Source organism: Tursiops truncatus, chromosome 1 (assembly GCF_011762595.2).
Source record: "Tursiops truncatus isolate mTurTru1 chromosome 1, mTurTru1.mat.Y, whole genome shotgun sequence".
Taxonomy (NCBI): domain Eukaryota; kingdom Metazoa; phylum Chordata; class Mammalia; order Artiodactyla; family Delphinidae; genus Tursiops; species Tursiops truncatus.
This window is the reverse complement of record NC_047034.1, coordinates 146,390,548-146,404,633: the sequence shown is the minus strand read 5'-3', so window position 1 is coordinate 146,404,633 and position 14,086 is coordinate 146,390,548. Positions and strand designations below refer to the sequence as shown.

General features: G+C 40.0%; 1 protein-coding gene across 5 annotated transcripts in view; it reads left to right on the top strand.

Annotated features, from left to right (window-relative positions):
• The window catches only part of NASP (nuclear autoantigenic sperm protein), a 35,145-nt gene extending 21,860 nt beyond the window's left edge, over positions 1-13,285 (top strand). For 2 of the 5 annotated variants that reach the window (XM_073790390.1, XM_019937874.3), the window contains 13 exons: positions 1,053-1,163; positions 2,670-2,768; positions 3,807-3,916; positions 4,613-5,599; positions 9,231-9,310; positions 9,710-9,795; positions 9,905-9,978; positions 10,713-10,901; positions 11,019-11,185; positions 11,584-11,640; positions 11,729-11,806; positions 12,486-12,614; positions 13,096-13,285. In XM_073790390.1, the coding sequence (XP_073646491.1) occupies positions 1,053-1,163; positions 2,670-2,768; positions 3,807-3,916; positions 4,613-5,599; positions 9,231-9,310; positions 9,710-9,795; positions 9,905-9,978; positions 10,713-10,901; positions 11,019-11,185; positions 11,584-11,640; positions 11,729-11,806; positions 12,486-12,614; positions 13,096-13,176 (2,248 nt within the window). In that variant the 3' untranslated portion in view covers positions 13,177-13,285. The remainder of the gene's footprint in view (positions 1-1,052; positions 1,164-2,669; positions 2,769-3,806; positions 3,917-4,612; positions 5,600-9,230; positions 9,311-9,709; positions 9,796-9,904; positions 9,979-10,712; positions 10,902-11,018; positions 11,186-11,583; positions 11,641-11,728; positions 11,807-12,485; positions 12,615-13,095) is intronic. The other 3 variants (XM_073790396.1, XM_019937875.3, XM_019937877.3) reach the window with 2 other exon arrangements.
• The last annotated feature ends 801 nt before the right edge of the window (positions 13,286-14,086 follow it).

Genomic DNA, 14,086 nt, shown 5'->3' with positions numbered 1-14,086 from the left:
GCTTCAGTAGTTGTGGCTCATGGGCTCTAGAGCACAGGCTCGGTATTTGTGACACACGAGCTTAGTTGCTCTGCGGCAAGTGGAATCTTCCCGGACCAGGGCTTGAACCCGTGTCCGCTACATTGGCAGGTGGATTCTTAACTGCTGTGCCATCAGGGAAGTCCCCTAAACTGCACATTTTTGAAGTGAGCAATTTGATGAGCTTTTACATGTGTATATACCTGTAGACCAATATCATAAGATAAGGATATATTTATCATCTCAAAATTTCTTTATGCTCCTTTGTACTTCATTCCCTCTCCAGGCAACCACTAATCCACCTTCTGTTGCTGTAGATGAGTTTGCATTTTGTAGAATATTATCTAAATCGAATCATACTGTATGTACTTTTTTTTTGGCATCTTTGATTCAGCATAATTAAGATTCATCCATGTTATGTGTTTCAACAGTTCATTCCGTTTTATTGATATTCCATATTGTGGATATATCACAGTTTATCCATTTGGGTTTCTAGTTTTTGGCTACTGTAGATAAAGCTGCTATGCATATTTGTGTACGTGTCTTTATGGGCATATACTTTCATTTCTCTTGGGTTAATACCTAGGAATGGAATGGCTAGATATCATATGGTGGGTATATATCTAACTTTAAGAAACTCTCCAGCTGTTTTCTAAAGTGACTCTCCCATTTTACATTCCCGTCAGCAGAATATGAGAGTTCTAGTTGTTCTACATCTTTGCCAACACTTGATGAATGGTCAGTCTTTACATTTTCACCATTCTAGTGGGAGTATAATAGTATCTCATTATGAGTTTAATTTTGCATTTCTCAAATGACTGATGTTGTTGAGCGTCTTTTCATGTGCTTATTTACCATTCATATATCTTAGTAGTGAGTTTTTTTAGTGATAGGTAAGTGTGGGTTAGCTAAGCCTTGCCAGAGTAGTTCAGAGGTTTAAAGAAATTAAAGTATTATGGTTTAAATGTAGCAGGTATTCCAAAAATGTTGGTTCTAAAAGTATTTGACATTTGAAAAAAATCTTTCTCTTGCAGTCTGGATGTGGATAGTGAAGCTAAGAAACTATTGGGTTTAGGACAGAAACATCTGGTGATGGGGGATATTCCAGCAGCTGTCAATGCCTTCCAGGAAGCAGCTAGTCTTTTGTAAGTACTGTGTTTTGCTATGATGGGATATTGTGTTCCTAATAAAGTTGAATCATAAAAAGTTGTTTAATGGGATAAAAAGAATAAAGAGCAAGAGTTTAAGAAGATTTGATTATTTTTCATGTGTAAATTTATGACTATAAAACTTATGTATCACTGACCAGTTTCAGCCTTTGATTTTCCTGAGTTAAGGTAATTTGTTTTCTGTTCATCACTAACTAACTTGTCCTGGTTTTGGTTCAGGGTCATATTTGTCCATTTTTCCCCACAACCCTTACTCCTTCTAGAACAGAGTCTTACTCCTGGATGTCTGCAATAATCTTTTCAGATTATTGGCCTCTGGCCTCTGGTCTCTTCATCATCACCTGAGTCTGAAGAGCTGAGGTTCTGGTATTCAGTGCTGTGCTAAGGGTAGGGCCCAGATTTCATCTGATGCTGAGTATTTAGGTATTTTTATATAAAAGTATGTGGTTATCTTAAAATGAAAATGTTAAAATCTAAGTTTTTAAGATTAAGCACATAGAAACACGCTTCTTAGCTTATTCCTTATTCCTGGAAAGTTCAGTATTCTCACTGTCCTGCCATTAAGGGTATTTAGGAGGAAAATTTGAGATGCATTATCCTAATCTAGTAGACTACCCTTAAACATGACCTTCATCACAATAGTTTCTTTGTTTAGTTGTACTGTTTACTCTCACTAATCTCTCAGGCTATTAGTTGGCCTGACTTAGCATGATTTCTGCCAATCCTTTACCCCATGATAGCTGGTCTCCTTACTCCACATAAAGTACCTCCTCACCATTTATCACACTTGTGATTTTTTTCCTCTTCTTCTTCCCTGTCTAGATATTAATAGCTTAAATTTGTGTATATAGTGCTATCTGTATTTCTGAGCATTATTTTAAATGATTTTATATACATTAACTTAATTAGTGCTTGCAATATCTCTGACTGGTTCTTAACATTTCCATTTTACAGATGAGAAAACTGAGGTACTGTGAGATTAAGTAACTTGACTAAGGTTAAAAGTTAGAGGCAGGATTTGAACCTAGGCAGTCAGGCTCCAGAGAACATTCTCTTAACTCTTTATCATCATGCCTTTCCATGGACCTTATTCATGCTTTGGGTCCCAGCCAAAGGCCCTCTAACTCTAACAATATTCTGGCCCGTATTGACCCCTATCTTATACCAGGAGAAACGCCTATTAATGTAATTTGGCTCTTAGATTATATAGTATAACTGTAGCAAATGGCTGTCTTTTAGAGTATATATTATATTCTAATTATATAATGTATATTATATATCTAAATTTGTAATTATATACTATATAGATGAAGAACAGGCAACATTAATTCATTCATTCTTAAAGTCCCTTGGACCTTGACTTCAAAGCAAGAGGAGTGGAGCATTGGTTTCCTAGAAGGATGTGTTACAGAAGAAATGTCATTTTATAGCTAAAGAACTAGGGGAAGAAATTTTTAGACTAGATGTTAATTCAGATCTTAGCTGTTACTCTCTTTGTAGAGGTAAGAAGTATGGAGAGACAGCTAATGAATGTGGAGAAGCCTTCTTTTTCTATGGGAAATCGCTTTTGGAGTTGGCAAGGTATGTCTTTCAAGCCAAGTCTTTAAGGAATATGTTTTGTATCATAGTAGTCTTATTTAAAAACTTGCTTCTTTGTTTGCTAAGATTGTTTACTAGCTTTGAGATTTCACATGAGCTAAGTGGGACTGGTTTTACTGGGGGGGTTTAGAAGGAGCATGAAATATTGATGGAAGTTTTTTTTTGGCAGGGGGGGCATGCTGTGGGCTTGTGAGATATTAGTTCCCCAACCAGGGATTGAACTTGTGCCCCCAGCAGTGAAAGCACGGAGTCCTAATCACTGGACCACCAGAGAATTCCCTTGATGGGAGTTTTGAAAGTCACCTGATACAAAGAGTAAAGTTATACTTAAATTTTGACTTTTGCAGTAATTAGAAGCAGAGGTCTTTCCATTAGTGAATAGTCAGTCAGTAATTTATCAAAGTCCAATTTAGAGAGAGAACCTTTGAAATCACTCTCAGCTAGCCCAAAACAGTCATCCATAAGAAGGACTGAATGAAGGACAATTTGAAAACACTGGCATGTGAAAATGTCTTAAGAGAAGACTCACAAGTAGTCTTAACTGTTGGAAAGTTGTGTATTTTCCACCAGAATTTATTAATCAGAATAAAATATATTGAGGGTACACAGAGGAGCAAATATTCTGTAATCTATTTAATCTCAGTTCTGCTAAGTTTTCTAATTTTGTAGAGCATTCTAAGGATTTGTCTCGAAAACCTTGCCAGAATGTTTTTGGCCATCTAGAGAAATGTAGGTGGATGAGAAGTTTGGGAAATATGGCCCTTTTGATAAGAGTCATCAGTGTTTTTTCAGGTGGCTGGATAAAAAGGGTATGTTTATTTCTTTCAGTGCTCTTACAGCCTTAATTTATATTAAAAGTTTTGATCATTGCATTTCTTTCATGAGTGCTTATAGTTTATATTCTCTGTACTTGCTTACTCTTCTGTTGCTTTTATAATACAGGACTACAGTTTCTGTCTTACAAAGACTGTTAGGTTCTAGCCATCATACCTTTAGTGCTTTCTCCTTTTGTTCTGCTAGAATGGAGAATGGTGTGTTGGGAAATGCCCTGGAAGGTGTGCATGTGGAAGAGGAGGAAGGAGAAAAAACAGAAGAAGAAACTCTGGTAGAAAATAATGATAACATAGATGGTATGTGGAGTTACATGTGACATTCAAGAGATGCGACGTTGATTTCTTGTGTACAAGTGATGGAAATAGGGCTCTCCTTATCCTGAATGGTCTCTCCTGGGGTGACACCTGCATCTGGTGGAGACTGCAGGGGAGGTGGCTGATTACTGAAACAGATAGCAGGCTTTTGTAAGGGGATAACTTAATTTCCCAAATAAGTCTGGTTATTTAAATGGATGTTTTAAGTATTAAAACAACCTTAAATATTTTTCTGATGTGAATTTTAAAAAGTCTTTACAGCTCAGTTATTTTAATGGCTGTGCTTTTGGAGCCCTTTTACATTTTTTTGTGTCTAAGAAAATTAAATGTTAATTTCTAATTTGAGTTTGGCTGCTAGAATTTTACATATCAGATGGAGGTCTATATAGTGTATAGAAGAGAATGTAAAGCTTGGCATCTCTTACCTAACTGATATCAGAATGCTCAAGTAAAATAATATCTAATTTAAGGAGCTTGGGTTTCTTTTGCAGTAAGTTGCTCTGCTAGCTGGGAGTTTCCCTTTGCTTTTCTCAAGGGGGCAGATAATTTGCAGGCCATCTGCTAAAACATAAGCCAGGCTGTTTGAGGGTTTAAAGGGAATGTATTTTTAGTTTCCATTTATGCCTTTATCATTAAACTCGAAGACATGTTTATGCTTCATGTTCTTTAACCATGTAGAGGAAGCAAGGGAAGAGTTGAGAGAACAGGTTTATGACGCCATGGGAGAAAAAGAAGCCAAAAAAACAGAAGACAAGTCTCTGGTAAAGCCTGAAACGGATAAAGAACAGGAAACTGATATGGAGAAGGGTGGAAGAGAAGATATGGATATAAGTGAGCCTGCAGGGGAACTACAGGAAAAAGTTGAATCAACTCCAGATCAGTTAACTGAAACCACTAAAGAGGGAAAAGGAACAGCAGCACCAGAAGGACTGAATGAAGCTGAAGTCACTTCTAAGAAGGCAGAATGGGAAACACCAGATGCTGAGGAAGGAAAATCAGTTTCTGGAACTGACGTCCAAGAAGAGTTCAGAGAAAAAGGAGGTCAGGGAGAAGTAATTGCGAGCATAGAGGAGAAACCAAAAGAAGCTTCAGAAGAGCAACCTGTTGTGACTCTAGAAGAGCAGGGCACTGCAGTGGAGATAGAAGCAGTCAAGCCAGTGGATGTGGGTGGGGATGAGCCAAAGGAGCAGGTAGCTGTCCCTGCAAGTGAGCCAGGAAAGGCTGTTCTTGAGCAGTTGGTAGGGCAAGAATTGCCTCCTGCTGAAGAGTCACCAGAGGTGACAGCACAGGCTGCAGAGGCCTCGGCTGCAGAAGCTGGATCAGAAGTCTCCGAGAAGCCTGGGCAGGAGGAGCCAGTTCTCCCTAAGGATGGTGCAGTCAATGGACTATCAGCTGCAGGGGATCACACTCCCAATGAACCGAAGACTAATGCAGAAGGACGGACAGAAACAAAAGATGGCTCAGGACTAGAGGAGAAGGTCAGGGCAGAATTGGTTCCTAGCCAGGAGGAGACTAAGCTGTCTATAGAAGAGTCTGAGGCAGCTGGAGATGGGGTTGAGACTAAGGTAGCCCAGGGGGCTACTGAGAAATCCCCTGAAGACAAAGTTAAGATAGCTGCTAATGAAGAAACACAAGACAAAGAAGAACAGATGAAAGAGGGTGAAGGTAACCGGGACATGCAAGAGCTGCAGTGGGTGGAGTACATTCTGGATTTGACTCACTAATCATGGGTAAAAGTCAGCCTTCCATTCAGGATTTTCCGTCTGCCTTTAATCCGGATTAGGAAAGGGCTGAGTGAAAATGGGGTTAGTTTAAGAAGGTGGTGATAAGTTGAGCAAGTTAAAGCAAGTCTTCTTTAGCTGGCTTATAAACTAACGCTTTACTAACTGCAAAATAGGCCTTTCTGTAATATCTGAGACTTGGCTAGCTATCAGTAACTTGTACCATACTAGCCAATAAAGGTGGGTGGGAAGTGGGGTAGATAGGGAAATAGTGGGCTAGGCTGGCAGAGAATGCTGAATGGATGTTCACTTGCATGCCTCTTGATTTTTAAATTTACTGTTCACTTGGTTCCTTTTTCTCTGCTTTAGGAATCAGGATTAGAGCAGTAGAATCCACTGAATTGATACACTTAAGCAGGCATGCCATTTATATGAAGGCAGTTAACCCTTGAATGTTCTATCGCCAGAGTGGAAGAACTCTGGTAATCTTTACTTTTAGTCTTCAGTAAGTGTTTAGAGGCTTATTCACATTAGTTAAATTAGCCCCCTCCAAAGATAACAGAAAACCTAACCATTAAGCCCTCTTGCTGCTTTCCCCCCTCATTTCATGCTTGCTTTGGCTGCTAAACTGAATTTTTTGTTACTTAAAACATTATAAAGTGTGAATGCTTTATATAGTATTATTGGTCTAATTGTGATTCAGTTTCATTAAGATGTATAAGCCTCTAATTACCAACTCCATAACTGGCACGTCTGACTTGAGTTATACTATCATTTGAGGATTCTACTGTCCATAAGATTTATCTAATGTTGTTATTAATAACCATAGGTATATTCTAATTAATCATTATTACACATATATATTACTTATATAATTGACAGACTACTTCGAGTTCTCTTAAGTTTTAGATGTTCAAAGACCCATTATCAATATGTGTAGCTGACTCTGGTAAACTTCCTTCTACCTATGTGCAGGTCCCTGTACTCCAGCCAGCACAGGCATGGTAACCAGTAGTGAATTGGCTAAATGGTAGAACCATTGGGCTACTTATTGGGCTTTAGGAGATATCTATGGGAAAAGCACAGAACTGAATTCCTCAATTTAAAAAAACCTCCCATGTCTTAATTTTTAATGATAATTAGCTAGAGTAGTAAAAAGCTCTGCTGGCTCTCTGAAGTTGGACTTTGAATAATAAGCTACAGTAGAGATGTCATTTCTCCACAGTTGAAAAACTATTCATTTGAGTCTCACAAGTAACATTGTTAGAGCTCTCACATACATTACTTTTGATTTCCAAAATACAGTACTGTGTAAGTAGGTAGTATTACTCCAGTTATAGTGATGAGGAAGCTGAGGCTTAGGGGTTACGTGACTTGTTTAGGGTCAAACAGTACATCACAGTACTGGAATCTGACCCTAGATCTGATTTGAATGTATTGTTCTTCCAAAGATACCTCACACTGAGGAAGGCAACTTTCATCCCTTCTGTTAACCCACCTCTTGTCAGAAATTTACATGGTAACACTAGCCTGCAGAAATCTTACAAGAGGTTTTCTCTTAAAACCTCCATTTCCTGCCATCTCTTGGGCTCTTTATATCCCTTAAAAAAAAAAAGATAATAAGCCTATTCTTTTCTCATTGTCACACTAGATATGATTGGTAAGTGAACAAAATTTTAATGTTGTAGGCATAAAGCTTGGCCATGCTCAGAAAGACTGTACAGGTCAATTTGTAGTGTTTCCTGACTGTCCTTTGGGAATGCTAGAATAACCAGAGAGTCAGCAGATTGCCTTTACTTGGCCTTTGAGAGTCATTCTTCTGGTTTGCACAACTCTCTGCCCGTACTGTTTTGAAGATGCTACAAGATCAGAGAAATGGTATGTTATAAAACATTGTTTCCCTTTCTCTGAAGGATGGCATACCACAAAAAAGACTCCATTTTCAAAGAAGCTTAGAAAATATTTTAACAGATCTCTTTATTGAGGCCTTCACTGCATTCCTAGTAATATGTGGGTACAGGTTACCAGGTTGGAAAGTGTTATTTTAAAGTAATGGCTTTCTCTTTAACCTAGCTCCCTCTCCACCATTCCATGAAGGTAGTACAGATTCCTCAAGAGAAACCAATATTTTTCTCAGACCATTATAAGAATTTTAATTTAAAAATTTGATGTAAAACTCCAAATAACTATTTTATGCAAATTAGATGTCAACTTTTAGCATTTTGGTATGAGTGGAACAGATACCAGGTAAATAAGAAGAACATAGAATAACAACATTTTGTCAAATTTTCCTACAAATTGGGAAGGTAAGGTGTTTGGTTTTTTTAGTATTGTGAGAAATACAAAGATCTGCTTCACCTGTCATATATTCTGGTGGAGGATGGGCTTCATTGTCAGAGTCAATAAAACCACCCATCTAGTCTAACATCAGGGAACTAAGTACACAAACCACTTCGAAATTTGGGCATGGAAATATAATGGTGTATGGTGGTGTGGGTACTTATATTTCAGAAGCACCAAATTACATAGTCAACAGGAGAAAAGGGAGGCACTTGATAAAATGCGGTTTGTTTGCTGTAGAGGTTAACTATAATTAGCTTGTAACTTTAACTGGTTCTTAGAGGGCTTTAGTTTGTCCTAATTTATAGGACTTTTCTGTGCCTATTCCCATCCCGAAGCAGTATTGTTAGATAAAAGTCCTTTAACCTGACTTCATGGCTCTAAGGCCTAGTTTTTAGTTAGGAGACAATATTTGAGCTTTTCTGCTGGTGTTAAATGCTTAATGAAAGATGGCAGAGATAGGCACATTATACCCATTTCATGAATTGTGGACCCCCAAAGGTTCATTTATTAATCACTTGACATTTTGAACTTTAAGTGATGTGTAGAGCTATTTATCAGCAGCCTGTCCTTACAGGCAGTTAACTTGTGAGTGTTGTTAATATGGTGAAATATGGTGTTGATATGGCTGGAAATTTTAACATGGTACTGCTCACTCAAATTCTGTACGTGCTAGAGCTGGCTGGAGTGTGTGGCATGCTCATTGGTGAGAGTTGGTAAGGGCTATGCTTTTCCGTTCACAGTTCTGTTGTGGGAAAGCTAGTCTCTTGAGTATTCTTGCTTTGAATGGACTGGAGTAATTTAACTTTTGGTATTTTCTTAGCCTTATTAGTATTAACTGACAATTGGCTTAAAGACCCCAGGAATACTGGCTGAGGCCTCCAACTGATTCTGGTTGAGTAGATGGGAGCTTCTAAAGCCCATGAATAAAAGTCAGCTAATCTGTTTTGATCTGAACGGTCCAGGTTGACTTTTAGAAGAGAAACACAGCCTGTTGATCATTGAAGCTCTGAACCATAGACACTATAAGATTATACAGTCTAAGTCTGGATTAGACTTGAATTAGACTGTTAACCACTGGCTTTATTATTTACATCCAGTTCAGATGTTAACTGATTTGGCTTAGTATCTGGCCTGTCCTACCTCAGAATATAGGTTATTTGACAAATGTTTATTGGAATTTTTGACTTGTCAGATCCTTAATATTCTCAATACTGAAGAATTTTTACTTGCAGAAACCGAGGGCTCAGAAGAGGAGGATAAAGAAAATGACAAGGCTGAAGAAACACCAAATGATTCACTTCTTGAAAACAAGGTGAATTATTTGTTCAGTATCATTGTCTACTTTCTTATTGTGGGACTTTGGTTTACTAGTGTAGGCATGATTATTGTAGGTAGCTGTTTCTTGGTTAGGGCTTGGGGACCCTTTATTCATGCTGGGAATAGACAGATCCATTTGAACCCAGGGGGTCCTGTCAGTTAGGACATGACCCAACATATCACTGCTAACTATCACTGACATAAGGTGATATGGGGTAGACTTTGTAGGGGTCCATTCTGTAGGTTTAGGGAGAAAAATATGAACTTTGAATCCTATATCAGTCTCTCCCCGTCCCACGCCCCCAAGCTATACTAAATTATACATTTAGATTTATAATCAAATGATGCCTGTCTTGTACTTCTGCCTAATACTAATGATTTGGATATATTTCAGTCTCTTCAAGAAAATGAAGAAGAGGAGATTGGGAACCTAGAGCTTGCCTGGGATATGCTGGATTTAGCAAAGATCATTTTTAAAAGGTAAAACTCTTGGTGCTTCTAGGTTGGGAGCTTGGTGGTTGAAGACAAAGCAGTTAGGGTTCGACAGATGCTTATTAATAAGGTTTCTGACCATCTTTCCTTCTTTTAGGCAAGACACGAAAGAAGCTCAGCTTTATGCTGCACAGGCACATCTTAAACTTGGAGAAGTTAGTGTTGAATCTGGTAATACATTTTCCATTTTACTCTCTTTTCTAACACATCCCTTGCCCCTGCCTTAATCTTCCTCTAATTCCTTAAAATTTAGCTCAATTGATCATAAATTGTGGGCAATTAGCTTTAAAAGGATAGTAGGCTTTTTTCTTTTTGGCCGTATTGTGCAGCATGTGGGATCTTAGTTCCCCAGCCAGGGATTGAACCCCTGCCCCCTGCATTGGGAGTGCGGAGTCCTAACCACTGGACCGCCAAGGAAGTCCTTCTCAGTAGGGTTTTTTTTTTTTTTTTTAAATTTATGGCTGCGTTGGGTCTTCCTTGCTCTGCGTGGTCTTCTCTAGTTGGGGTGAGCGGGGGCCACTCTTCGTTGCAGTGCACGGGCTGCTCATTGCGGTGGCTTCTCTTGTTGCGGAGATGGGCTGTAGGCACGCAGACTTCAGTAGTTGTGGCTCACAAGCTCTAGAGTGCGGGCTCAGTAGTTGTGGTGCACGGGCTTAGTTGCTCCGTGGCATGTGGGATCTTCCTGGACCGGGGCTCAAACCTGTGTCCCCTGCATTGGCAGGCGGATTCTTAACCACTGCACCACCAGGGAAGCACCTCAGTAGGTTTTTTAAAGTCATTTTGATGGTTTTTAGTCAAGGGTCCTGGAGATGCTACAAAGAAAAATGAAATATAAGATGGGAGCATATTCCTGCAGCATGGTCTGAAATTTTAGAAGTATTGCTTGCTATTTTTCTCTTCGTTAGAGAATTACATCCAAGCTGTGGAGGAGTTCCAGGCTTGCCTAAACCTGCAGGAGCAGTACCTGGAAGCCCATGATCGGCTCCTTGCAGAGACCCACTACCAGCTGGGCTTGGCCTATGGGTACAACTCCCAGTATGATGAAGCAGTGGCACAGTTCAGCAAATCTATTGAAGTCATTGAGAAGAGAATGGGTGAGTAAGCATCAGCTGTTTCCACAATGATTTTGATGGATCCAGTATTGACAGTTAAAAAAAAAAAGGCTTCTTTTGTGTTATCTGTTACTGATCACTTCAGCCTGTTCTTCCTAGCTGTACTTAATGAGCATATGAAGGAGGCCGAAGGGTCACCTACTGAATATGAGAAAGAAATTGAGGAGCTGAAGGAGCTGCTACCTGAAATTAGAGAGAAGATAGAAGATGCAAAGGAGTCCCAGCGTAGTGGGAATGTAGCTGAATTGGCTCTGAAAGCAACTCTGGTTCGTTTGGTTTCCTTTTAAAGTTTTGATAATAGTATATTCGATATTGTTGAAGGCCCTTTATCATGGTATTAGCGTGACATTTGCTTAAGAATCTTAACTTATGACTTGGTTTCCAGGGAGTTGGAGGTCAGAGGGAATGTGAGAACTCATATACTGTTCCTCTCACATAGTAAATATTAATGCTTAAGATAATATGCTCTGGAGCCAGACTGTGTGGGTTTGAATTCTATCTCAGCTACTTACTATGTGTGACCACGGGTATGAGTAGAGGAGGTGAGTGATGTTGCTACTATATGGTGGCCACTAGTATTTGAGGTCTTAAACAGTTGCTTGTAGGTGGGTGACCTGGTCGGCTCTGTCCTGGGACCCACCTGGGTTTGTCATCTCTCACACAGGTGGAGAGCTCTACTTCAGGTTTCACTCCTAGTGGAGGAGGCTCTTCAGTCTCCATGGTGGGTATTCAGGTGGTTTTTGTCACTTAATATTAGACCTCAGTGTTTGTCTAGGAGTACATTGCTAACAAAGGTTTCTTATTGCCAGATCGCCTGTAGAAAGCCAACAGATGGTGCTTCCTCATCAAATTGTGTGACCGATATTTCTCACCTTGTCAGAAAGAAGGTAAATCTATATGTGGTCATTTCTTTTCTGTCTTCTTCTCACTCTGCATTTTTTTTTCCTCCAAATGATACATGAGGAGTATCTTTCCTATGAACACCCCTCATACTAGGTGCAATAAGACATTCGTTTTGCAAAAATAGGCGAGGATTTGAATGAAGATCGGTCTTGACTGAGTATGTCTTCTAGCAAAACTTTCCTGGTTTTTAGCCCAAGGGCTCTCAGGAAAGGTGATGAGGAGGACTGGTCAGATCAGCCCATCTTAGGAAGCTGGCAGGTTTACAGTAGTCATTCAGCAGCAGATCTCTTGATACTTAAACTTGTGTGAGTCTGCCTTCTGCCTGTTGCAGTAATTTTTTTCTCTTGTGGAAGAGCCTGAACTCTTGCTTTGTTTCCTGACTCAAATGTAGGAATTCAAATTTGTGGGTTGGTTACTGTTCAGATCTATTCCTCATCCCCACCCCACTCTTCCATTAGAGAGGCTGAATTGGTATGTTTGGGCAGACCAATCTGTTTCTGCAGAGGACAGGTTGTGGCCAGGGAGACCCTTAGAGCTGTGAATCCTGGTGTTGGGATCTTTGCACCATAGGGAAGAGGGGGGCGTTAAGGAATTGTTTTACAGTTGTCCTTTTGAAAACATTAAGCACACTTGTGAAGCCTTCACCATTAATTATATCTTTAGAGAAAACCGGAGGAAGAGAGCCCCCGGAAAGATGATGCAAAGAAAGCCAAACAAGAGCCGGAGGTGAATGGAGGCAGTGGGGATGCTGTCTCCAGTGGAACTGAAGTTTCGGAAAACATGGAGGAGGAGGTGGGCAGTTAAGCAGGGTTTGGACACTTGCCTCATTTCCCCTTGTTCTCAGGGCCTGGGGAAACCAGTCCTTCTAAGTGCATGTTCCCCAACTTGAGCCTGTTTGGATTACTTGAGTGCAACCCCCAAAAACAATGAGGTCATACAGGAAACAGTTTGGTTACAAAATATAGGACGTCTCATTGACAAATGGAACCTATATACATATCACCGGTCCCACTCTAATGAATGTATGAGAAGACACTTAATTGGCAAGACCATTCAGTCTTTTTTTGCTCCTCTTTCTAATATGAACACTGGCCCTATTACAGAGAATTTAGGAAATGGCCTTATAACTTGTGGTCATTGCTCTTTTAGTGTAGAGAGCAAAGCAGATAAGGGACCTGTGTTTATTTCCTCTGACTGAGGCCTGCTCAGTTGTGTAAGAAAGAATGGCTTAAAGTAGGGTCACTTATGCCCAGGCTCCCTGTTTATCTTCCAGGCTGAGAATCAGGCTGAATGCCGGGCAGCAGTGGAGGGGACAGTGGAGGCTGGAGCTACAGTTGAAAGCACTGCATGTTAAGAGAGGGAGCAGAGCCTTCCTCCCAATGGAAAGTGTTTTTGTATATAATGTATTTTTTCACTTTTGGGGGATTCTTTTTGTATAACTTCAATAAAGATTGTAAGCAAAGGTTGAGGCTTTGATGATTTTTTTTTTTTTCCTTAAATATTGGCTAAATGTGTGCCTTGGAGCACTCCGGGTTTTATATGGTGGCCAAAGGTTTTTGTGGGTTTTTTTTCCCTCCTCTACTGATCTCTGTGTTGGAAGTTCTAATCCAGATTCCTGTCTCATGTGGAGGTGATGAAATCAAGTGTGGCTGTAGGCCCTTATCTTCCAATGGTGCTATATTTTTTCCATCTTAAATACTCTGAACCCAGCTGTCTTGTGAACTTTGAATGGTGCTCTCCCTGGACAGGAGCTATAAAAAACAAGACTTGGTGAAGATCTTGCTCTTCGGTGCTGATACTGTTTGATGGACTTTGACTGTGAACTGATAACAGCTTCTAAGCCAGGCCTTAGGTGGCACCTGTCTTATCCACCTCGTCTCCAACTGGGGCCATAATCCTGTCCTGGAAAAAAGAACTGAAGAAAACTTGGGGCTGGGGAGGGGGGAGTGATCCTTGAGGAAACTGGTGTGCTAATTGTAGAAAATTGAGCTTTCTGGTTTGAAAGTGACTAAGGGACTGACTGATGGACACTCTGGATGTGGTTGGAAGAAGGAATCTGGGGGGAGAACTGGCTGGTTGAGTTATATTTGTTATAACAGAAAATATCAACAGTTGGAATTGTTACCTGTCCACAGTTTTGACTTCTTAAATAAAGATGCTAAAAAGCTCTTGGTCTCTGGACTTGTGTTTAAAGATCTTAGAGTGGGATCATGGGCTGCCTGGAGCATTTCAGTGGGATGTGGGGTTGAAAGGTGGATAATGGG